Raw genomic sequence first — 27,542 nt, 5'->3', positions numbered from 1 at the left:
TTGTAGTATTTATTGGTATCATTTTGGAGTAGATGCGACGTTTTGATCACGTTTTATCAAATTTTTTTTAAGTCAGGATTTACAGAAAACAGCAAATTTTCCATTGTTTTTTATTTGATTTTTTATGGCGTTCACAGTGTGGGTTAAATAATGTAATAGCTTTCTAGTCGGGGTCGTTACGGATGCGGCGATACCAAATATGTGTAACTTTTTTCTTTATTTTGTTTTTTTAATAGTAAAGCAGTTTTCAAGGGGAAAAAGTGTGTTTTTCATTTTATTTTTCACTTTTTTATTTATCAACTTTATTAAAAAATGTTTTACTTTTTTACTAGTCCCACTGGGGGACTTTAATATGCGATCCTCCGATCGCTATTATAATACACTGCAGTACTTTTGTAGTGCAGTGCATTACTGCCTGTCCGTTTTAAACGGCATTCACTACTGGCAGACCTGGGGGCTATTATTAGGCCTCCGGCTGCCATCAGAGACACAGACACTCGGTGATCTTATGGCCGGGTGTCAGTGGGATGAGATGGAGCTCCCTCCCTCTCTCCAAAACAACTCAGATGCGGTTAAACGGGTGAGATCGATACTTATATCGATCTCACCTGTTAGAGCAGTGATGCCCCTAACCCTCAGCTACCTCTGGTAGCTGAGAGCAGGGAGATTTAACGGCTCCCTGCTCTGTTTATTTATTCTGATGCAGCGCCGTAAAAAGGCTTATGTATCAGAATAAAGCCCGTTAGTGGCCGCAGTGAAAAGGCGTATTGGCGTCACTAACGGGTTAATAAAGGGAACGTTCCCACCGTCCATCTCACCAGTGACTGACATAACGATTATCCGTACTCCTAGAGCTAGCCAAATGTTTAGTCTATGTTTAGCATAGGTATTTTTACTATATGGTTATATGGCTATAAACTAAACTACAAATGACTTGTATAGTGAAATTCCTCTTGTTGAGTATTTATTTATGTTACATATTTCTTTCCCTGTTGGATTATTTACAATAAGGAGATAATAGTTCCCCTTACTTTGCAAGCTTCTTAAAGTGGATGTTCTTTAGAAGGGTCTACTGTAAAAAATAAAAAAATTAATTGATCACAGGAGCCCCAGCGATCAGCTATAATCAGTAGATGAACCTAGAGCAAGTGTTTAATTTTTCTGGAGCGTAATCAAAGGGGAAATAAAGGATTACAGAGTTCCTATTGAAATTAATGGACTGTCCATATATTGTATGAACGTATGTCCTCCAGAGACACACTTTTGTAGCCACTCTGGCTAATTAATGGATGTCTTAATTTAGGAAATCATCTCTTATAATTTAGAAAACTCTAAACTCTCTCTAAACCAGACAACATAAATATTCTCTTTAATTTAATCTTGCTTAATATTTTTTATAGAATGCATAGTTGTATTTCACATTACAGTATGTATAGTGTTATATATGAAGGGTAGCTTCCTATTGCATCATATAACAGTTCATTTAAACATATGAGCATAGCTTATTGTGCACAGCCTTATGAGCCTGCAATATTGCTTGTCCTGCCAAATGAAAATGAAATATTATCTAGACTGTACTAGAACAATGACACAATAGCCAAATTACCATGAAAAATGGAGCAATCCTTACATGTCATTACCAAGCAATAACTTTCAAATGAAGAATATATCAGCCATGTGAATTTTGTACCATTTCAGAAGACATTATTTTTCTGAATAATATTTCCTTAAGCTGCATTGGATAAAATGTAAATGTATTTGAAATGAGCATTATTTATGTACTAGGATGGAGAAAGTATTTCTGGTCCTTGATGACTCTAAAGGCTTGTAAAAAAAATACAGTTAGTTGCTGTTTTGCTCAATGACATGTATCTATTGCTGTAATATTGCTACTAATTGATTCTAAAGGTGGTTCTTAAATAGAGAAATATTTAAAATGTATAATTTTGCCTTTAGTGTTAAAGTTAGGCTGGACTAAGAGCTTGGAAGCATAAGTGGAAGCCAACATGACAGGCTTTGAAGGGATTAGAGTTGGGTTAGGTGGAAAGAGGGTTAACAGGGAAGGTGAAGTTGAGAGGGGAAGAGGGAAGGGGCGAGAGGGCTTAAAAAGGGCAGGAAAAGGCAGTTTGGGACCCATTTTAGGTGTGAGCCAGTAGGAGAATCCCACTCTTCCTTATAGCCAGTTTGTTCACTTTATCGTGGATGGGGGTGTTAGTTTAAGGATGTAGATAGGCTTAGGAGTGAACTGTTTGCTTGGATAGCATTGGTTACGCAGTTGTTGAGGGCATGTTTGTCATGCCAGTCTAGGCGGTGGGGGGTTTCTTGAAGTTGGTGGTAAATATGTCTCTAGTGTGTGGGTAAGAGAGCCAGTAAGTGAGCTGGACTCCCCAAGAGTGGCTTTAGTAGATGGAGGTCTTTGCAAATAGTCTTGATTTAAAAAAATCGACCATTTACCATCTACAGCTCTTATTCAGACATATACAGTATAACGTTATAGTTACAGAGTACAAACAAATCTCTGGTATGTGTTACTCTTTCCTAGTGAAATTTCATTCATGTCTCTACCATCAGCCCCCTCTTCTACTGTCTGTAGATTAACAAGAAACAATGGACAGATCAAACAGAATAACACATGACTGCAGGATCAGACTACATATAGGGATCAGACTACATACAGTATAAAGACACATAGGTCTGTATAGAAGCTATATACCAAAGACAATTTGCAAAGTTGTTTCTTTTTTTTTATATTATAGATGCATTGAAGCTATAAAAATAATTACAAGCATGTAAATCTGAGTGTGCGGCAATAATGGATAACAAAATTCATGACAAAGGGATTTTATTAAAATGATGCATTAGCTCATAATGCCGTGCTGCTACTTCATAACAAGGTATTAACCGCTTCCCGACCGCCCACTGTATATTCACGTCGGCATTTGTTGGGCTCTGTGCAGCGCCGACGTGAATTCACGGTGGGTGTTAAAAGCACGATCCGGGTGTCTCAGAGTAGCGCTGACACCCGGATCGCGCTGTTAACCCCTGCCTCTGGTCCCGGAGACATAACCGGGACCTAATTGGTTCAGGTCCCGGTCATGTGATCGCAGGGAAAGCTTGTTGTAGCAACGAACTGGAAAGTTTGTTACTACAACAAACTGGAAAGGTTGTTGCTACAACAAACTTTCCCGGGGACCGATTGCAGGTGCTGCAGTCGGTTATAAGGCAGAACCGGAGGCCATATAACGGCCCCCGGGTCTGCCATGCACGGCAGCCTATGAGAACCAGCCGAAGGTCGGTCCTCATAGGCTTCCTGTCAGTGTGACTCTCAGCGTCATACTGACAGTTTATAATACGTTACACTACCTAGGTAGTGTAATGTATTATAGCAGCGATCAGTGCTATCTTTAAGTAAAACAAGTGAAAAGTAAAAAATAAAGTAATAAAAATGTTTCATAAAAGTCTAAAAACAAGTTATAAAAGTTACAAAAACAAAAAATGCTTTTTTTCCTATAATAAGCCTTTTATTATAGGAAAAAAATGAAAATGTTAAAAAAGTACACAAATTTGGTATCACCGCGTTCGTAACGACCCAAACTATAAAACTATAATATTATTTTTCCCGCACGGAGAACAGCGCAAAAAAAATAATTAAAAAACAATGTCAGAATCACTATTTTTTTGGTCATCAACCCTCCCAAAATATAGAATAAAATGTGATCAAAAAGTCGCATGTACCCTAAAATAGTACCAATAAAAACGACAACCCGTCCCGCAAAAAACAAGCCCTTACACAGCTTTTTTGACTGAAAAATAAAACGGTATGGCTCTCAGAATATGGTGACACAAAAAATAAACAAAAATCACATGTACCCTAAAATGGTACCAATGAAAACTACAGATTGTCCCGCAACAAATAAGTCCTCGCACGGCTCCGGTGAAGAAAAAAAAAAAAGTTCTGGCTCTCAGAATATAGCGACAGAAATTGTGCAGTGTCCAAAAGCTGATAAGATCGGGCGCCATTTATCAGTGCGACATTGGCCACATATCTGCGGATTATTATTTATTTACCAAATTATTATACCCTCTTATTATGTCCTGATGTACTCTGCCCAATTTACACATACCCCCACATCATAAACTGAAATACCAGCAAAACCCCAAACAGAACAGTTACCAAGCAAACTCTGCGCTCCAAAAGCCAAATGGCGCTCCCTCCCTTCTGAGCCCCACAGCGTGCCCAAACACCAGCTTACGTCCACATATATAATATTTTATATCCGGGAGAACCCGCTCAACATTGTATGAGGTATTTGTCTTCAGTGGCACAAACTGGGCACAACATATTGTGCGTTAAAATGGCATATCAGTGGAAAATTAACGCCTTCGCATTAACGCCTTCGCGCACTACGACTTAATAGCATGTCGTGGTGTGGGGGGTTATATATGGAGCGGGCTCATGCGCTGCACCCGTACCATATTCTGCAGATGTCCGCTGTGTATTACAGCTGACACCCGGGACTAATGGACAGGAACAGCGATCGCAATGTTACAGGAGCCTGTAAAAATGATATTATACTGCAATACATTAGTACTGCAGTGTATTGTAACATTGTAATGATCGCTCGTTCCAGTCCCCTAAAGGGACTTTTGGGAGGTTTCCACAGCTTTGGTACCTCAGGGGCTTTGCATATGCGACATGACACCCGAAAACCATTCCAGCTAAATTTGAGCTCCAAAAGCCAAATATTGTTCCTTCGCTTCTGAGTCTTGCCATGTGTCCAAACAGCAGTTTATTACCACATATGGTGTATTGCTGTAATCAGAACAAATTGCTTTACAAATTTTGGGGTGATTTTTCTCCTTTATTCATTGTAAAAATTAAACATTTCTATGTTTTTTCAGAAAAAAGTAGATTTTCATTTTCACGGCCTAATTCAACTAAATTCAGCAAAAAAACTGTGGGGTCAAAATGCTAACTATACCCCTAGAAAAATTCCTTGAGGATTGTAGTCTAAAAAATGGGTTCACTTTTGGGGGGTTTCCACCATTTTGCTTCCTCCAGGACATTGCAAATGCGACATGGCACTTAAAACCAATCCAGCAAAATCTGCGCTTCAAAATCCAAATGGCGCTCCTTCCCTTCTGAGCTCTGCCGTGGATCCAAACAGCAGTTTAGTTCCACATATGGGGTATTGCTGTAATCGGGAGAAGTAGCTTTACAAGTTTTGGGGTGCTTTTTATTCTTTATTCCTTGCAAATATCTTTTTTTTTTATATTTTTTCAGAAAAAAAGTAGATTTTCACTTTCACAGGCAAACTCCAATAAATATAGCAGAAGACCTGTGGGGTCAAGATGCTAACTATACCCCTAGATAAATTCCTTGAGGGGTGCAGTTTCCAAAACCGTGTCACTTTTGGGGGATTTCCACTGTTTTGGCACTACAAGACCTCTTCAAATCCGACATGGTGCCTAAAATATATTCTAAAAAAAGGAGGCCCCAAAATCCACTAGGTGCTCCTTTGCTTCTGAGGCTGGTATTTCAGTCCATTATCGCACTAGGGCCACATGTGGGATATTTCTAAAAACGGCAGAATCTGGGCAATAAATATTGAGTTGCGTTTCTCTGGCAAACCCTTCTGTGTTACAGAAAAAAATGTATTACAAATGAATTGCAGCAAAAAAAAAAAAAATTTGTCAATTTCCCCTCTATATTGCTTTAATTCCTGTGAAACGCCTAAAGGGTTAAGAAACTTTCTGAATGCTTTTTTGAATACTTTGAGGGGTGCAGTTTTTAATATGGGGTGATTTATGGGGTCTATCTAGTACATAAGGCCCTCAAAGCCGCTTTAGAACTGAACTGGTCCCTGTTAAATCGCCTTTTGAAATTTTTTTGAAAATGTGAGAAATTGCTGGTAAAGTACTAAGCCGTGTAACGTCCTAGAAAAATAAAATAATGTTCAAAAAATGATGCAAATATAAAGTAGACATATGGAATATGTGTAGTAACTATTTTATGTGGTGTTACTATCTGTTTTACAAGCAGATACATTAAAAATTAGAAAAATCTTAATTTTTGCACATTTTCTCTACATTTTGGTGTTTTTTCACAAATAAGCAATGAATTTATTGACCAAATTTTTCCACTAATATAAAGTACAATATGTCACGAGAAAACAGTCTCAGAATCGCTTGGATAGGCAAAAGCATTCCGGAGTTATTACCACATAAACTAACACATGTCACATTTGAAAAAATCGGGCTGGTCCTGAAGGCCAAAATGAGCTCGGTCTTGAAAGGGTTAAGGAAACTGTAATGATAAGTTTTAGGCTGAGTTCACACGGGACGGATACGCGGCACAAAAGCATGCAGCGTATTCCGGGCGAAAAACCGGACCAAACTGTGGTGCAGTTTTTCGCCCGGAATGTCCACTGTGGAAAACTGCAGCACTTAGCCCTCTGATGTCACCCACGCTGGCCTCTTGGGATGATGTTTCATCCCATGTGACCATTGCAACAGCCTGGGATTTGCTGCAGCAGTCACATGGGAGGAAACGTCATCCCAGGATGCCGGCCTGGAGGAAGAAACACCGACTTCGGTGTAAGTATAAGATTATTTTTTTCTGAGTTGCGTTTTTTGCATCGGAATCGCTGCGAACCCCCCGCAAAAAAAACGCAACAACTGCTATTTGTTGCGGGTTTTACATTCCCATTGAATTCAGTGGGGAAATCCCGCAACAAATAAGTAGCGTTTACGCAAATACAATTGACATGCTGCGGAATAAAATTCCCCACCGCAGGTAAATTTCTGAGCGTTTTCTTCGCTCTGTATTTACGCGACGTGTGGATGAGATTTGTTTTATCTCATCCACTTTGCTGCTACTGTATTTGCTGCGGATATTCCGCAACTAATTCCATTGCGGAAAATCCGCAGTATTTATGCAACGTGTGAACACGGCCCTTATATCTAGCGAAGCCATAATTGCACTCTTCAGTAGCTTTGTCTGATATCTTTTCACCAGATTATACATTATAAAGTTATAGATTTAGGTTAGTGAATAAAAAAGTCTAGACTGCATAAATACTGCAAATATTAGAAGTCTGCTACAGTATTGAGCAAATGGTAAGGAAAATGTCAGCTGCTGATATATGAAGGAATGTTTAATATTCTTCATTATTTTATATAAAATACAAGAGATGGACATGTCAGAACTTTACACAAGGATCCTGGAAGATTGCATGTATTAGAAGTATGAAGACCGTTTTTATAGATCTGCTAGGCTACAAATTGCACTTATACATATGTCAGCAAATAAAAGGTCATTCCTTTTCATTTACTGAAGCGCTGAAATGAGATTACATATTACGCGTTTTACATTTAATCCGAAAGAAAGAAAGAAATGTTTTATTAACAGAATTATAGGAGCCATTGGTTAATGACTTAATATAACCATATATATCTTACATCTATCAACTGCTTATTTCTCTTAAAGTAACCTTATAATTTATTAGCTGTGTTGTAATAAATAAACGTGAATGTTTATACCAATTTATGGCAACCATAGTTTATGCTGGTCATAAAAGCCATGTTTACTGCATCCTTATGACCTTGAGCTGTAATAAGTAAGCCTAACCCATATATTATGTCAGTGCTATAGCCCATGATTATACCAGCAGTGTACCATGCTTTTGTGATGCTAATTCCTGTGATCCCAGATTTTATTGCCTAATTTGCTCACTCTTATTCTTTCATGACATATAATTTGTGGGTCACTGTCTTCCTGGATGAGCAATTATTATAATACAATAAATGGATTATAGGGCAACTAATGACCTTTGTTTCTTCTGTACATTATTTTGGCTCATTCTGAATCTTTCAAATTTTGCCAGAAGAATGAAATCACCAGTGATCAGCCCTCCAGTGTGAGGCCCATGACAATATAACTCCCCATATTTTTTAATTCTAAAATTCCCTGTATGCATTACATTGGAGATAGTGGGACACTAGAAGGGGCAAGATTCTTAAAGGAAGGTTTCCAATTGCGTTTATGTCCACTTTGGAAATAGTAACATGCCCCTGATAATATTCACTTTTCAAATGAACTACATCACACGTTTTTACATAGGATGGTTTAAGGGTAAGTGATAGTATTCCTGTAGTTTTCCAGGTGGTCTTAGAGTAGTGTACTAGGTAATACCCAGTATCTTTGGTAGTCAAAGGTGATGAAGGATAATGATTATATTTGTAACGCTCTGAAATAGTTATAATCTAAGGTCTAGGATGTTTAGTGATAAACATCAAATATTCATAGTGGTTTGTGTTGATGAAGGAGTTAATGAAAATAGGGCAGAAAGATTGAATCTATAATTTTATTTATGTAAATATGTCCTCTATTTTTCTGATCAAGATCTTCAAATTCCCTATTTCCCTCCAGGCAACCATTGAGTTACAATATAAAAGTTTCTCCATCTGCAACTACCACTAGAGGGAACTCAACTATAGGGACTTATAGAGGAAAAAGTTAATTTTTTTTAACTTTTAATTATTTTTTTTGAAACATTAAAAAAACCTTTATTTAACGTTTTTTACTTTTTTATTTCTCCCCCTAGGGGCTTGAACCAGTGATGATTGGATCGCTTACATTATATACTGCAATACTAATGTATTGAGTATATCATGTTTCTAACAGTCTCCTATGAAGCCCTGCCAGTGGCAGGGCTTCATAGAAGTACAAAGATTGCAGACCTGGGGGGCCTTCATTAGATGATGAGCTGGTAGACCTGGGTGCCATAACCATCATCGGCACCCAGCGATTGCGTCGCAGTGGGGTGGGGTTGGCACATCGAAGGGGGCCGACCCCATGTTCTAACACTTTAGATGCCTCTGTTGCAATTAAATGGAGCATCTAAGAGGTTAAATGGGTGGAATCACAGTAATCTTTGATTCTGCTCATTGCAGTGAGGTGCCGACTGTATTACACAGCCATCACCCGCTAAGTATGGAACGAGCTCAGCCCGTGAGCCTGCTCCATACTTCCCCTTAACGGCTGCCAGGTACATGTACATGTCATGTCATTAAGAGGTTTAAGACTGAGGTTTAACTTTATTTAACTGTGTCTTTTTTCTAGTCCTCCTAGGGGACTTGATCGCTGGCATGATATACTGCAATACTAATGTATTGCATTATACTGACAGTCTCTGGCAGGGCTTCATAGGAGTACAAAGATGGCAGACCTCAGGGATTTCTTCAGGCCCCCTGTCTGCCATGCCAACCATCGGCACCCCGCATTCGCTTCGCATGGGGCCGTTGCAATGTTAGATGTGGCCATCCCCTGTTTCTAACCATTTAAATGCTGCGGTCAATATTGACTGTGGCATTTAAGGGGATAATCGGCACAAAGTTATTTATTGCCATTCATTTCTTGGCATGCTTCTTTTATGAACTGAATCATGTTATTAACCGTGCATGGTTTTCTTGAATATACCTGATCACTGATAACTCCCCAAAAGAAAGTCCATCAGGATAAAGTCTGGTGATTGTAGTGGCCATTCAACAGGGCCTCGTCTACCAATCCACCTATTGGGTCATTTTTCGTCAAGAAAATAATGCACTGCTAAAGCATAGTGAGGAGGAGCTCCATCTTGCTGAAAATAGACGTCTTCATTTTCATGCTCCAAATGCAGTTGTGATATTACATTTTCTTGGAGCATCTTAAGGTACAGGTAAGAGCTAAGCATTGTATTGTAAAAGATAGGTACATTTACTCCTTTACATGAAAGGGCCGCCCAAACTGTAACTCCAGTGAGATTCAACTGTTCTTCAATTGTTGCAAGGGGGTTTCAGTTGAGTAATAAACACAGTTTATTAACAGCCTATTAACAGCACCTTCAAGATTGAAGTTGGCTTCATTGGACCAAGTTATTTTTCTAATAATGTCATTTCCTTGTATTTCTTCATTCAAAATTGCCTCACAAAATTCTAATTAGACTGTTTAAAAAATCTCCCCCTGTATACCTACTTATGCACCCAACTGTGTATATTTGAAAGAAAAGCAGCATCACGCTAAAAAAGGTAATAAATGAGCAGGGTGCAATTCTGATCCAAGGATCTTCAATAGTAGAGATAAAGTTCTGCAAGTTTTCCTTTCTGATATAGATATATATATATATATATATATATATATATATATATATATGCACTCATATATGTATATATATATATATATATATATATATATATATATATATATACATATATAAATAAATATATAGTTGTAATGTATATCAGGGGTGGACATATCATTAGTGCACAGGGGCCCAGCAGTTAAAGGGGAACACAGTCACATTAAAGCAAACATTTTCTGTCTGTTAGATTGCTGTAAATGCTCGAGATAATTCTATGGCTAACAGTTACTTAAGCATTGTTATAGAGACATAAGGGGATGATTTATGATTAAATATTGGAGTGCAATAGGCCCATATACTGTTCTTGCACAGGGGCCCTCAGTTCTCTGTCTGCCCCTGATAGATATATATATATATATATATATATTATTGGTGATAAGTGTATACCAGAAAATGGCATGTTGCTGTGGTTTTGTCTGTGGCCATTTCTCTCATAATACAGTAAAACGGCGTAGGATATGAGCAGAGGGGTTCTCCATCTTATTATTGATTCTTAATTACTATGACATACAACGGATGTATTTTATTATTGACAGCGTTTCACTTTCTCATAATTTTGTTTTCATTTTATAAGTGCAAAGGAGCAGTCCCATGTGCCTCATTATATTTCTGTTCCTCTGTACATTCTCTTACTTTGTCTAAACACATTCCATTTTAATTAGTGGGGAAAAAATGACTTCTTAAATGTACAATATATCAGAGGATTGTTTACAGAATTATCTGCAGTAAATTCAAGTGACCTGTCATATGATTCCATTGCTTTTAAACCATCCAAAGTTTTTAGATAAAAAAAAATATTTATGTAGATAGATATCGTAGTTATCAAAAGATTCACTACACTAGCAATCATCAAATGTTTACCACTAGTGTCTCTGATCTTAGCACTTCAGCTGTAATACCCTTAGATTTGCTTAGTTTTTGGATATGTCTCGTAGGCATATGTACTCCATTTACATCCCAATTTCAGTAGAGTATGTCCTTATCTTGGAAGGAATAGGATTAACCCCTTAGTGATTAGCCTATTTTAAACCTTTATGACCAAGCTATTTTTTAAGCTTTTCCATTGTCGCATTCCAAGAGCTATAACTTTTTTATTTTTGCGTCGACATAGCTGTATAAGGTCTTGTTTTTTGTCGGACAAGTTGTATTTTTTAATAGCACCATTTTGGGGTATATGTAATGTATTGATTAACGTTTAATAACTTTTTTTGAGGGGGAATAGAAAAAAACCTGACATTTTGCCACACTTTTTACGCCGTTTACCGTGTATTATAAATAACACAATAACTTTATTCAGCGGGTTGTTACGATTGCAACGATACCAAATTTGTATCGTTTTTGTATGTCTTACTACTTTTTCACAGTAAAAACATTTTTTTTCAAAATTATTTGTTTTTGTGTCTCCATATTTGAAGAGCAATAACTTATTTATTTTTTCGCCGATGCGGTTGTATGAGGGCTTTTTTTTTGCGGGACGACTTGTAGTATTTATTGGTACCATTTTGGAGTAGATGCGACTTTTTGATCACTTTTTATCACATTTTGTTTAAGGCAGGATTCACAGAAAACAGCAATTTTTACATTGTTTATTATATAATTTTTACGGCGTTCACCGTGCGGGTTAAATAATGTAATAACATTATAGTCAGGGTCGTTACGGACACGGTGTTATCAATTATGTGTACGTGTTTTACTTTATTTAGTTTTTTTAATAGTAAAGCATTTTGTAAGGGGAAAAAGTGTGTTTTTCATTTTGTTCTCAATTTTTTTTTATTAACTTTATTAAACTTTTTTTTAACTTTTTTCATCCGATCGCTTTTATGATACAATGCAATACTTTTGTATTGCTGTGTATTACTGCCTGTCCGTTTAAAACGGACAGGCATCTGCTAGGCCATGCCTCTGGCATGACATAGCAGGCATTCACTACAGGCAGACCTGGGGGCCTTAATTAGGCGGCCATCGAAGACATAGACACTCAGAGATATTATTGCCGTGTGCCGGTGGGATGAGAGGGAGCTCCCTCCCTCTCTCCAAAACCACTCAGATGCGGCATTCGCTATTGAGCGCCGCATCTGAGGGGTTAAACGGGTGAGATCGATACTGTTATCGATCTCACCCGTTCGAGCAGGGATGCCCTCAGCTACCTCTGGTAGCTGAGAGCAGGGAGATTTAACGGCTCCCTGCTCGGTTTATTTATTCTGATGCAGCGCCGTGAAAAGACGAATGCATCAGAATAAAGCCCATTAGTGGCCGCCATGAAAAGGCGTATTGGCGGTTACTAATGGGTTAAAGGGATGGAATTTTTTAAAATGAGAATGGTCCCAAAGACATCCATTTCTCTTCAGAGACTGGTGTGGAGCTTTGCTGTGCTGCTGTATTTTATATGTTGATGACCTTGTATATGGGTTTTATTTAGTGAGTGAAAAAGATATATTATTTTCCAGACTAGGACATACATGGATAAGACCAAAATTCATACCCTGCAATTACCCATTCATCTATAACAAATACTGATGTACTGCCATGGCCACTATTGCCCTATTTCTGGGCATTGTGACACATTGGCCAGATTACAATTATCAAGTGACATTTCTTGAACATGCAATACACAATGTATATCCAACCAATTTTATCACTTTTTGTAAGGGTTTGAATGAAATTTGACTAAAGACTCAAGCATCTATTTCAAGTTATGCACACTTTCAATTCAGCACATTGGCATTTTATCCTTACTTAACCCCTTAGCAACATCCATCGTACTTGTACCACGGATGTGTTCTGCCCCAACATGGCGCAGGCTGAAGAGTCGAGCCCACGGCGAGTGCCAACTGTTTCAAACAGCTGACACCTGCCTGCAACAACCGGGATTGGAGATGAAAATAAAATTTACAATGCTAGAATTGCAATTTTTTGGTCACCTAGTTTTATTTAAAAAAAAAAAAAAAAAAGAAAAAAGTGAAGAAAAAGTCCAATGTACCACAAAATAGTGGTACTATTACAGCTATTTCCCACAAAAAACAAGCCCTGGCACCACTCCATCAACGGAAAAAAATAAATAAATTATGGGTCACAGAATATGGTGACACCAATTTTTATTGACTTTGTAAAAGTAGTAAAAGATAAAAAGTTATATCAATTTGGTATCGCCCTAACCATATTGACCCATAAAATAAAGTTAAAAGGTCATTTTTAACACAAGGGTACACTGTAAAAATAATTCGTTTCTCAGTATATTATATGGTACATTAAATGGTACCATTAAAGAGGACCTGTCACTAGGTCCTATAAAATGAGTTAGTAGTCTCACCTAATAGCCGAGTCCAGCAGTGTTTGTCTTGTACTTGTGTCCCCCCTTCGCTGAGCTATGGACCCCTCTATATTTAGTAATAAATATGGAAATGACTAGTGAGACCACGCTGGCTAAAGACTGACCCACGCGATGATAGCCGGCTGTTATTGCGTGAGTCAGTCTTCAGCCAGCGTGGTCTCACGTGATGACGCAAACTGAAGACTGACTTTAGGAAACAGCCTAACTCTGATAGGTTAGTGTCAGAGGCTCAGTGGTAGCTCTGCCCACTGAGAATCGCTGGCGGCCAAACCCACTTGGCTAGCCAGCGAGTCAATTCCATATTTATTGCTTAATATAGAGGGGTCCATAGCTCAGCAAACGGACACACAAGTACAAGACAAACACTGATGGACTCAAGAGACACAGCGGCTATTAGGTTAGACCGCTAACTCACTTTGTAGGACCTAGTGACAGGTCCTCTTTAAAGAATACAACTTTGTCCTGCAAAAAACAAACCCTCATATGGCTATGTTGATGGAAAATTAAATAAGCTATGGCTCTTGGAATGTGATGATGGAAAAACAAAACTGAAAAAAAAATCATGATTAGCTAGTGTTTCCGAGGTGTTAAATACTTATTCCAACATACTAATTACTAAGCTATATGCTAACAATAGCATCAAACGTGTGCAAAAAAAATCCATCAAGATGTTAGTTACTAATGTCCAGTAGACACATATTTTTCACATTCCTATATCAATAAAACAATGGTAGTTTATGAGGTCAAAATGTATTCATCACAGCTATTCTAAAATATACTGATTGTTACTTATGTCTTTCATAAACAGGTGGTCGACCAAATTGATACTTTAACTTCGGATCTACAGCTTGAAGATGAGATGACAGACAGCTCAAAAACTGACACTTTGAACAGCAGTTCTAGCAGTACAACGGCTTCCAGCTTAGACAAGATTAAAGTTCGAGCCAATGCACCCTTAATAAGTCCACCTGCACATCCATCAGCCATCCTGACAGTACTCAGAAAGCCAAATCCACCACCGCCTCCTCCACGGTTAACACCCGTGAAGATTGAAGAAACGCAAAGGTTAATTAACTCAGCCAACAGTGGAAAGAATAATGGAGTGTTGCTTCGAAATGGTGGTTCGCCCGGGGGACCTGTCAAACTTCCTAATGGTGACAGATGTACAATTCATAACATCAAAATGGATAAAATGTCTGGACAGCTGATGACACACAGACCAGAAAAGGATCAGTCTTCAACAAGAGAACGTGTACGCTTTAGTGAAAACGTCTTATATCATGGCTACTGTCCAGACTGTGATGTTCGATCAGAAATGAAAAACAGAGATGTACATCACCATGAAGAGTCTGTCCACTTGGCAGGAAAATTCCCTCATCACTGTACTTTATCACCTACACATATACCATCTTTTCCTGTTGAAAATGGTGGTCTAGGAATCGCCAATAGTGGTTGTCACCCTCCTTTAAAACCTGGAAATCAGCCTCCGGCAACTGCACCGAAACCTCAGAAAACTATATTGAGGAAGTCAACCACTACAACTGTGTGATATTATTTTTACATTTAGAATTTTTATTATAATAAATATTAAATATTTAATGATGAGCACTTTAAAGCAATAAAAGACCCGATACAACCCTTTTGTCTCCAGAAGTGTCAAATCAATCACTTGGTAAGTGTCATTTAATAAACATTTATTATGAAATCTGTAAGAAAAAGAAGGATTAAAAGTAAACATTAATTATTCTAAGATGACTACACAAGTACTTTCTTTTTTTACACTATCATTTCCACTTTTTTTTCTTTCACTCTTCCATAGTCACCATACATGATATACTTGTACATGTTTATTACAGAGAAGAATAAGAAAATACCAATACCAACACAATTACTAATAAGAGCATGCAGGCTCTCAATCAATCACTTATCAAAGATATATGAAAAAAATAAAAACCTCACCTCCCGCCCGGCCCAAAAAAATTACAAAATTCTCTCCCCGCCTCAATACACACCATCCTCCTCTTGTATTCAATAGTTCCCTAAAATTCCACCCATTGTTCACAGCTTTGTTCAAAACTTTCTTGCCTATTATATATTTGAGATGTCAAATCCTCCATCCGCTTCATCTATTTTCTGAAACCACATCTTCGCAGAAGGAGGTTCTTGTTTCCACAATACTGGAATACAGGCTATGGCAATATTTACCAGGTGTCTTACCATAGATTTTTGATAATAATTTATTGGGATATCACTATGATATAATAAAAAAAAGTACTTTCTTAGATATATTATTAGTACTTTATAAAAGCAAATATGACTAAAATATTTAAAATAAATATATTGCTCACCATATAAAATATTCATCATTAAGTCCGTTAGTATGGTTTTAAAACAGCCATGACAGCGTATCTTTAACATAAACCCAGAATAATCAGATTATTACATTTCTCTATTTTAAACAACCACTAAGCATGAAATACAATTTTCCTGATGTAGACAAGTAAACACTAAGATTTACAAAGATATAAGTAAAAGTAACATAAATAGAATAGAAGCGTAAAAACGTTATTATCAAGTATGGCAACCACTGACAAATGAAATTCACATATGGGAAAATGAGACACAATGGGATTAACAGTTTACATACAACATAATACACTTAAAATCACCTATACGTATTTAAAAGACAAACTGCCGTAGGATAAATACTTTCTCGTAATTAATATGTACGCTCCTTAGTTACATAATATTTTTTTTTTTTTACTATTTACTTATTTCGTGTGAGTAACCTATTCATTTCTCTGCACTGCCCTTTATTAGTGGGGATGTTTCACAATGATAATCCCTTTCCAGATGCCCTATTAGGGTACATGTACGTCATAGAGGGCTGCTTGGGACATCCTCTATTAGCCAGAACAGCTGACTAGTAAAAAGTTTTCGAGCTCTGGTGGACCCAGCCCATCCATCATTTATCCCATAGTCGGCCATTTATACCAAAATTCTGGCTAGCCCCAACTGGTGATCAGCTATTTCCTGGGTCAGCTTCTGTTTGAAAAAGGGTTGTTGTCATAAGACAACCTATTTGAAGAACAATTCTAGTAACATGAAAAGACGGCTCACCATTTAGATTCCTCTTACATGTACAGTTCGTGCTGGCTGATGAACCTAAATTGTAGAATACAAACTTGCTTGATCAATGACAGTATAAATTGTAAATTATAATGCTCTTTTATCTTGAATATCCTCCAACTCCTAACTCTTTTACTTTTACCGTTGTGAAATTGACTTTTGTTAGTTTATTTCTATGTATTAAGTTTAGTGGTTCTTTAAACATTGCTGTTATGGCATCAGTGCAATCTGTGTACTGAACCAAAAGTTACTTGCTTTAATTCTGTTTGTTACTTTTTAATATTCAATTACCTTTTAGGGAGCATACTGTAACGGAACCTACCTAAATGGATCCAGGAGAGTACTACATGTGGCTAATTGGACTCAATCTGGAATACGACTGTATGGTGAGCAGATACATTACAACACATTGTTAGTATTAACTGAATATTGTGTAAATGTATAAGTGTACGTACGTATGTATGTATGTATATATATATATATGTGTGTACATATATATAGATAGATATATATATATCTATATACATATATTGCAGTGCAAAAGTTTTAGGCAGTTAGTGAAAAATATTGCAGAGTAAATGGTAGTGTTAATAGACAGCAGGGTTTTCACACCACCATGATCGTAGCCCTTTTCGTTCTGGAGACCATTTCTTAACTTCAGTGTATGTGTATATATATATATATGTGTGTGTATATATATATATATATATATATATATGTGTGTATATATATATATATATATATATATATATATATACAGGGTGGGCCATTTATATGGATACACCTAAATAAAATGGGAATGGTTGGTGATATTAACTTCCTGTTTGTGGCACATTAGTATATGGGAGGGGGGAAACTTTTCAAGCTGGGTGTTGACCATGGCGGCCATTTTGAAGTCGGCCATTTTGTATCCAACTTTAGTTTTTTCAATGGGAAGAGGGTCATGTGACACATCAAACTTATCGAGAATTTCACAAGAAAACCATGGTGTGCTTGGTTTTAACGTTACTTTATTCTTTCATGAGTTATTTACAAGTTTCTGACCACTTATAAAATGTGTTCAAAGTGCTGCCCATTGTGTTGGATTGTCAATGCAACCCTCTTCTCCCACTCTTCACACACTGATAGCAACACCACAGAAGAAATGCTAGCACAGGCTTCCAGTATCCGTAGTTTGTTGCTGCACATCTCGTATCTTCACAGCATAGACAATTGCCTTCAGATGACCCCAAAGATAAAAGTCTAAGGGGGTCAGATCGGGAGGCATTTCTTCTGCGGTGTTGCTATCAGTGTGTGAAGAGTGGGAGAAGAGGGTTGCATTGACAATCCAACACAATGGGCAGCACTTTGAACACATTTTATAAGTGGTCAGAAACTTGTAAATAACTCATGAAAGAATAAAGTAACGTTAAAACCAAGCACACCATTGTTTTTCTTGTGAAATTCTCGATAAGTTTGATGTGTCACATGACCCTCTTCCCATTGAAAAAACTAAAGTTGGATACAAAATGGCCGACTTCAAAATGGCCGCCATGGTCAACACCCAGCTTGAAAATGTTCCCCCCTCCCATATACTAATTTGCCACAAACAGGAAGTTAATATCACCAACCATTCCCATTTTATTTAGGTGTATCCATATAAATGGCCCACCCTGTATATTTCCAAAACGAATAGGCAGCACAACAGAGGTTCAAATTCAATGAAAAAAGGTTTATTCACCCATACGTCAGTGCAACGTTTCATCCCACATGCTTGAGAAAGGCCATGTGGGCTGAAACGTTGCACTGACGTATGGGTGAATAAACTTTTTTTCACTGAATTGGAACCTCTGTTGTACTGCCTTTTCATTTGGAAATATATATGTGGGACTGGAGTCTGAGGTCCTAAGGCTTGTGCACACACAACTACGCATACTTTGCGTTTATATGTGCTGCTCTTCCTTTTTCTATATATATATATATATTTATACGCGTACTTGCTCTTTTTTGACAATAATATCTTAGTAAAATTTTTAGTTGTATGTAATTATCATATGTACAGTATAACAACATATAGGGGGAGTTTATTAAAACTGGCCAGTTTTAATCTGAAAAACGCTGGAGAAAAGTACATGTAGTTTGTTAAGAGGCGCATGCTGACTGTCCGTGTGCCAGAAATGCAAGTTTACTGCAGCGGTTAGCTGGCGTAGATTTACACTATAATTGACACCAGTTTCCATCATAATTATACAGAATTTTTTGGGCTGTGGTGGCCCTGCCCCTCCACTTAGCCCCACCCACATCTTAAAGTGGCGGAGGTGGTGTAAAAATCAAAAAGTTCAAAGCTAGTTTTTGCGCAAATTGCAACTTTTCTACACTAGAAAACTGGTGCAGAGTGTTCAATAAATTCTTAGAAATTGCATAGATTATTGTTGCAGCATTTAATGTAACAAGCAGATTTTGCTGCAGATGCGCTGCGTATATGCAGCATAGTCCGCAGGCAGTTTTGCAGGTAGCCTGGGATAGGAAATATTATTGTGAAAGGACCATGTGCACGTTCAAGATTTGATTTATACTTTTATGTTTCCTAAATGGGTATAATCATTTTAGTGCTTTGATCATCTGAGATGACAGTACAGAGAAACATGCAGAATGATTAGAAACATATTTAAACTAAGAGAAGGTATTTTGCTAGAATAAAAGAAACATTTACTGTCAAGTGCTATCTCAAGCAGAAAACAATGTCTTTGTGTCTGCAACGAAAATATATCTATTGTTAACACAAGCAGAGACAATAAAAGAGAATGTTCAACATAGGAACAAATGGATTTTACAGAAAAGGCCAGATTAAATACACAGCACTTTTTGGAGATAGAAAATACACCTCTGGGACCCGCACCTATCTCTGGAACGGAGCCCCTAAACCCTGTTCTACCTCTTTATGTGTCGGCTGATTTCCGACCATGAAGGGGAAAACAGTGTAGCTCACTGAGCTACGCTGCTTTCGTAAGCCCCATAGAACTGAATGGTTGTTACGGAAACAGCGTATCTCGCATGCTACGCTGCTTCCGTAACTGCTGTTCACTACTATGGGAGTTACGGAAACAGCATAGCTCAGCGGGCTACGCTGTTTTCGTAACTCCAGAACAATAGGGTAAGCAAGTGACCGGGAGTCAGTGATAGCAGGCAAGGCTAGAACGGGTTTAGCCGGGCCCCATTCTAGAGATAGGTGCGGGTCCCAGAGGTGGGACCCACATCTATCTGACATTTATGACATATCCTGTGGATATGTCATAAATGTCCCTTGTGGAAAAACCCCTTTAAGTGACTCACAGGTGACAATCTCAGATTCTAGTTGTTCATTTTCTCTTTTCCTCTCCATCTGGTCCAGACCTCTATGGTGACTTCTCCTGGTCACAGCCCATTTCTCCAATTTGCAACTCAGATGTCTTCAGCTTCTCACTTTTCAAAAATTCTGCACCTGTAAACAAAGATAAAGTTCTCATGGTGCCAGACACTGTGCCCCTAAATATAAAAGCGCCATACACTGTACCTCTAATTATAATAGCACCATACACGGTCCCTGATTATAATAGCACCACACTTGCACCTCTAATTATAATAGCACCATACACTGTGTCCCACACACACACACACACACACACACACACACCGTGCCCCCTGTAGATAGTGCTTCCCTAAGAGCCCCCTGTAGATAGTGCCCTACAAAGATCCCCTGTAGATAGTGAACCCATAGAGACCCTGTAGATAGTGCCAAACATACAGCCCCCTGTAGGTAGTGTCCAACATATAGCCACCCCTGTAGAGAGTGCCCACATATAGCTACCCCCGTAGATAGTGCCCTACATATTGCCCCCCTGTATATAGTGCCCCACATATAGCCCGCTCTGAAAATAGTGCCCCACATGTAGCCCCCCCGTAGATAGCGCCCCACATATAGCCCCCTGTAGATAGTGCTCCACATATAGCTTACCCCTATATATAGTGTCCAAAATATAGCCCACCCCTGTAGATAGTGCCCTACATATGTCTCCCTATAAATAGTGCTCCACATATAGCCCACCCCTGTATATAGTGCCCCACATATAGCTCCCCCTATAGTGTTCCATATATAGCCCACCTCTGTATATAGCCTCCCTGTAGACCTAGCCTACCGCTGTATCTAGTGTCCAACATATAGCCCACCCCTGTAGATTTAATCCGATGCCGTCCGGTGGCAATGCAGACCTACTCTCTTTTGAGCAGGTTTGCTGGGGTTGAACGACGCAAGCGGAGTACGCCTCTTGCATCGTTGAAAGGCGCTGATTGACAGGGCAAGTCATTCTGCCTTACCAATCAGCTCTGTTCATAGATGCAAGTGGGGCGATGACGTCATTGCGCCGCTTGCGTCTATGAAAGGCGTTGATTGGCAGGGCACCATGCCTTGCCCTGTCAATCAGCGCCTTTCAACGATGCAAGCGGTGCGCAACAAAGAAGTAATCGCACCGCTTGAGTCCTTGAAAGGCGCTGAAGGGCTGGGCATGGAATGTACCCGACCTTTCATCGCCTATAGTGCAGGAGGGGGTGGCAGTGGCTGGTTTCAGTGGCGCCGCCGCCCCCTCATAGTGGCAACTGGTTGCCATCATGGACATTGCACCCTCACACCTTCCCTCTTAGTTGCATCCGGGGCCCATGCCCGCCCCCCCCCAGCTGCGCCCCTGCTTAGGCCTAAAAACCCATGCACATGGCCTTATATAAAGTATGGGAGCAAGGCCCGTAAAATGCAAAAGAACGGACAAGTTCCATAATTTTTGGGAACATTTCTACAGCCCAGACACTTTCCCGTAGACAAACGGGAAGATGTTCGTGACAATAGAAGCGAATGGGTCCATAATAGCGGACCGTAATTGTGGCCCGCAATTACGGACGTTTTTACGGTTGTGTGCATGGGGCCTTAGTCACATATTCTTAGACACCCACCATACTGTCAGCGCTGAGAAAGTATCTGGTTACTTGTTACGCTCTAGCTTATGCTGTATATAGTGGTTTCTCAGCACCCTTTTTTTTAGGAACCGAATGTTTACAATTTTACTGACCCATCTTTATAAAGTTTTTCTTATTTATATTACTGTGTAGATGTTATATTTTATTGCTATAGACGGTCATATATTTTATTTTCTTACTAGAGTCTCCTAGCAAATTAGCTTTTATTTATATTGACCTAATTTTACTATATTTTCTTTAATTTTGTTTTAACCCCTTGCTGACATTTGTCATAAGGTTACGTCATAGTCGACAAGGGAAACGAGGATAGAGCGGGCTTAGCCTGTGTCCGCACCATATTTGGTGGTGTCGGTTATATGTTACAGTCGACACTTCACTGCAACGGCCATTTAACCACTTAGCTGCAGAGGTTAACAGCGGCCACGGTAGAAAGAGGGGGCAACCCCCGATGGTGCCAATGTTTGTCATGGCAGCCTGGCGACCTAATGAAGGCCCCTAGGTCTGCTATCCTCCTGCTTCTATTAAGCCCCACAGTATATTGTGCAAGCCCTTAGGGGGAATTAATAAAAAAAACGTTTCCATTTTAATGTAAAATATTTAAACTTAATTGGTATCGTCGCATCCATAAAAGTACAAACTATTATAAAATACCATTATTCAACCCACATGGTGAACAGTGTAAAAAAAAAAATCAAAATGCTAGAATTGCTGTTTTTTTGTTCACCTTGTATACCGCAAAAAATGGAATGAAAAGTGATCAGAAAGTCGTATGTACCCCAAAATAACCAATAACTAAAAACTACAGCTATTCCTTAAAAAAAAAAAAGCCTGCACATTGCTTAATCGAAAAAATAAATAAAAACATTATGGGTCTCAGAATATGGGGACACAACACAATTTTAACCCCTTCCCGACATTTGCCGTATGGGTACGTCATGGAAAGCCATGACTTCCCGCATTTTGCCATACCCATACGCCAAATGTTTGGCACCGGTTCAGAAGCTGAGCCGGTGCCATCATCGTCGGATCTCAGCTGTATCTTACAGCTGACATCCGACTGTAATGGCGGGGACCGAAATTAGCTTTGATCCCCACCATTAACCCCTTAAGTGCAGCGCTCAAACGCGAGTGCTGCACTTAAGGTGTTTGCAGCTCATCGGCACCCCAGCAATGAAATTGCCAGGGTTCCGGTGGCTGCAATGGCAACCGGAGGCCTAATACTGGCCTCCCGGTCTGCCTAGCACGGAAACCGGTCAAGATCCGCCCGGCGGCGGAGCCTGATCGGCTTCCCTAGCTTCCGGCAAGATGGCGCCGGGTCAGGAGCTGATCCGGCGTCATCAGCGGTGGAAGTCAGCTGTATGTTACAGCTGACATCCACCTGTAACGGCAGGAACCGGAGCTTGCGCCGATCCCTGCCATTAACCCCTTCGATTCAGCAATCGAAAGCGATTGCTGCATCGTAGCGGTTACTAGCAGATCGCCAGCCCTGACAATGGTCTCCTGCTCTGCCATTACGGAAGCCGATTAGACCCCGCCGGGAGGCGAAGCCTAATCGGCTTGCTGTCAGTGAATAACTGACAGATCTAATACATTGCACTACGTAGGTAGTGCAATGTATTAGAAAAAATTAAATCTGACAGCTGGACATTCAAGTCCCCTAGGGGGACTTGAGAAAAAGTGTAAAAAAAAGTATAAAAAAAGTGTAAAAAAAGTGAAAACAATAAAAGATTGAAAACAATAAAAGTTTCAAGTAATAAAATAAAACACAATCGCCCTTTTACTCTTATCAAGTCCTTTATTATTGAAAAAATAATAATAAACCATACGTATTTGGTATCGCCGTAACTGTAACGACCTAAGGTATCAAGATATTATATTATTTATTGCACGCGGTGAACAGCGTAAAAAAAAAGCGTAAAAAACGATACCAGAGTTCCTGTTTTTTGGTCACTTTGCCCTATGAATATAGGAATAAAAAGTGATCAAAAAGTCGCACGAATTCCAAAAATGGTAGCTATAAAAACTATAGCTCGTCTCGCAAAAAACAAGCCCTCGTATAGCTCCGTCGACAAAAAAATGAAAAAGTTATGGTTCTCACAACTTGGCGACAGAAAAAATACATTATTTTTACAAAAGTAGTTTTATTGTGCAAAAAGTTGTAAAACATAAAAAAGTCCTATAAAATAGGTATCGCCGGAATCGTACTGACCTGCAGAATAAAGGTAACATGTAATTTATAACGCATGGTGAACGCTGTATAAAAAAACCTAAATAAAACTATGCCAGAATTGCGGTTTTTTGTTTACCTGGCCTCCCAAAAAAATAGGATAAAAGGTGATCATAAAGTCGCATGTACCCCAAAACGGTACCAATAATAACTACAGCTCGTCCCGCAAAAAACAGCCATCATACAACTACGTCTATGAAAAAATTTAATTAGTTATGGCTCCAATAAGTCAGAAAATAAAAAATATGCAGTTGTGCTGCCCGAGGGGAACATTTCTTCTGTTTCAAGAAGCGAATTATCAAGGACCTAAAATTAGGGAACCAGGAAAGGGGAGGGCCCAAACATATCCGCTGGAAGCGACGGTGCCCGTATTATACCAGAACAACACTTTCCCAGCAAAATTCCCCAAACTGCAAAGGTGCGGAGTGTGGACCAAAAGGGGCATAAGAAAGGACGCCATATATCAGTGCGACACCGGCCTGTGCAGAAAGGATTGCTTCACAGCATAACACACATCTATGGATAATTTTTTTGTTTTTTTACCCCATTATCATCCCACCTGACTATGCCCCTCAGGTACTCTGTCCAGCTTACATGTACCCCCACATTATAAACGGAAACACCAGCAATACTCAAACAAAACTACTACCAAGCAAAATCCGCTCTCCAAAAGCCAAATGGCGCTCCATCCCACCTGAACCCTACAGCATGCCCAAACAGCAGTTTCCTTCCACATATATGGCACCGCCATACCCGGGAGAACCCTTTTACCAATTTTTGTGGTGTGTGTCTCCAGCGTCATAAGCTGGGCATGACATATTTGCCACTGAAATGGCATATCTAGGGAAAAATATACATTTTTAATTTGCACCATCCGCAGTGCATTCATTTATGGAAAAGAACTGTGGAGTGAAATACTCACTACACCCCTTAACAAATGCCTTGAGGGGTGTAGCTTCGCAATGGGGTCACTTCTCAGGGTTTTCTTTTTATTATTTCACATCTGAGCCTCTGCAGTTGTGAACCAATACTTTGTAAATCGCCAAATTAGGCCTCAATTTTACATGGTGCTCTTTCACTCCTGAGCCTGGTCGAATGCCCAGGCAAAAGATTAGTGCCCAATGTAGGGTGTTTCTAAAACCAGGAAACCCAGCATAATAATTGGAGAGCGGTCTTGTTATGGAGGCACAAGCCGGGCACCACATATTCGCATATCTATGGAAAAAATCCCATTTTCACTCTGCAACATCGAGTTCGCACTAATTTCTACAAAACACCTGCAGGGTTAAAATGCTTACTACACCCCTAGGAAAATGCATTGAGGGGTGTAGTTCCAAAATTGGCTCACTTCTGGGGGTTTCCACTGTTTTGGGCCCACAGGCGCCCAGAAACCAATCCAGCAACATCTGCACTCTAAATGGCGGTCCTTCCCTTCTGAGCCCTGCCGTTTGCCCAAACAGCAGTTTATGACCACATTGCTTTACAAATTTTACAGCGCTTTTTCTCCTTCAGTCCTTGTGGAAATGAGAAAAAATTAGCTAAACCTACATTTTCTTGGAAAAAATTTAGATTATCATTTTCACAGCCTACTTCCAATAATTTATGCAAAAAACCTGTGGGGTCAAAACGCTCACTATACACCTAGATAATTTTCTCAATGGGTGTAGTTTCCGAAATGGGGTCACTTGTGGGGGGTTTCCACTGTTTTGTCCCATCAGGGGCTTTGTAAATGTGACATGGCCTCTCAAACCATTCCTGCTAAATTTGAGCTCCAAAAGCCAAATGGCGCTCTTTCCCTTCTAAGCCCTGCCGTGTGTCCAAATATCCGTTTATTATCACAAGTGGGGTATTGTTTTACTCGGGAGAAATTGCTTTACAAATTTTTCAGTGCTTTTTCTCCTTTAGTCCTTGTGGAAATGAGAAAAAAAATCACTAAACCTACATTTTCTTTGAAAAAAATGTCGATTTTAATTTTCAAGGCCTACTTCCAATAATTTCTGTAAAAAACCTGTGCGGTCAAAATGCTCACTATACCCCTAGATAATTTCCTTGAGGTGTGTAGTTTCCCAGATGGAGTCACTTTTGGGGGATTTTTACTGTTTTGGCACTGCAAGAGCCCTTCAAACCTGACATGGTGCCTAAAATATATTCTAACAAAAATAAGGCCCCAAAATCCCCTAGGTGTTCATTTGCTTCTGAGGCTGGTGCTTCATTCCAGTAGCACGCTACGGCCACATGTGGGATATTTCCTAAAACTGCAGAAACTGGGCAACAAATATTGAGTTGCATTTCTCTGGTAAAACCTTCTGTGTTATAAAAAAAATTGTATTAAAAATTTATTTCTTCAAAAAAATATGAAATTTGTAAATTTCACCTCTACTTTGCTTTAATTCCTGTGAAATGTGTAAAGGGTTAAGACATTTTCTAAATGCTGTTTTGAATACTTTGAGGGGTGAAGTTTTTAAAATGGGGTGACTTTTTGGGGGTTTCTAATATATAAGGCCCTCAAAGCCACTTCACAACTGAACTGGCCCCTGTAAAAATAGCCTTTTGAAATTTTCTTGAAAATGTGAGAAATTGCTGCTAAAGTTCTAAGCCTTGTGAGGTCATAGAAAAATAAAAGGATGTTCAAAAAACGATGCCAATCTAAAGTAGACATATGGGGGATGTTAATTAGCAACAATTTTGTGTGGTATAAGTGCCTGTCTTAAAAGCAGATACATTTAAATTGAGAAAAATGCAAATTTTTGCAATTTTTCGCTAATTTTTGGTGTTTTTTACAATTAAATACTGAACATATTGAGCAAATTTTGCCAGTAACTTAAAGTGCAATGTGTCACGAGAAAACAATCTCAGAATCGCTTGGATAGGTGAAAGCATTCTGGAGTTATTACCACATAAAGTGACACATGTCAGATTTGAAAAATGAGGCTCTGTCAGGAAGGTCAAAAGTGGCTAAAGAGGGAAGGGTTAAAGTTAAATCGTTTTTACATCACTGTATACGCCGTAAAAATGTATCTAAAAAAACAATGGCAGAATCCGTTTTTTTCCCATTTCACCCCTTCAAAGCAGTTGTTTCCAGTTTCCTAGTACATTATATGGTACAATAAATGGTGCTCTGACTATAACTAAACTATAACATGTCCTGCAAAAAAACAAGCCCTCATACGGCTATATCAATGGAAAAATAAAAAAGTTATGGCTTTTCGAATGTGAGAAGGAAAAAACGAAAAATGGCTGCGGCGGCAAGAGGTTTTTACTATATAGTTTTTCTATCCAATTTATATAAATATATGTGAAATTCTCATTTAAGCCCAACGGGGCTAAAAAAATCCTCAAAATCCTTTAAGTTTATCTAGTTTTCCTTTTCTTGGGCCTTGTTTTACTTTCTGTATACCCCAGAATTTCAGAAAAGTTGCGTATTATGAAGGAATTTTACATGTCTTGCTATTGGCGTATTAGTCTCATTGTTAACGGCACTGATATGTTCTAGCACGCTACTCATTAGCTCTCATTGTTTTCCCAATATAACGTTTTGGGCAAGTATAGGACGCTTCATGACTACACCTCATAGACTACACCTCAAGTTTTGCAGTTTGGAAAGTCTTTGATTAAATATTTTTATGATCTAATGGATTTCTAAAATCCTTTATTTTGCTTATATATGTACTGGCGTTACAATTGTTGCGTT

The 27,542-nt window shown here is 38.9% G+C and overlaps 1 protein-coding gene across 1 annotated transcript in view; it reads left to right on the top strand.

Moving 5' to 3' along the window:
- Positions 1-27,542, top strand: part of PRR16 (proline rich 16) — a 413,372-nt gene that overhangs the window by 212,529 nt on the left and 173,301 nt on the right. Inside the window, exons 2-3 of the mRNA XM_075836259.1 lie at positions 14,321-15,184; positions 16,940-17,027. Coding sequence (XP_075692374.1) covers positions 14,321-15,061 — 741 coding nt within the window. The 3' untranslated portion in view covers positions 15,062-15,184; positions 16,940-17,027. The remainder of the gene's footprint in view (positions 1-14,320; positions 15,185-16,939; positions 17,028-27,542) is intronic.

The sequence above is a fragment of the Rhinoderma darwinii genome, chromosome 1 (assembly GCF_050947455.1).
Source record: "Rhinoderma darwinii isolate aRhiDar2 chromosome 1, aRhiDar2.hap1, whole genome shotgun sequence".
NCBI classification, from domain to species: Eukaryota; Metazoa; Chordata; class Amphibia; order Anura; family Rhinodermatidae; genus Rhinoderma; species Rhinoderma darwinii.
The sequence above is the reverse complement of the archived record's forward strand: the minus strand, read 5'-3'. Positions and strand labels throughout refer to the sequence as shown.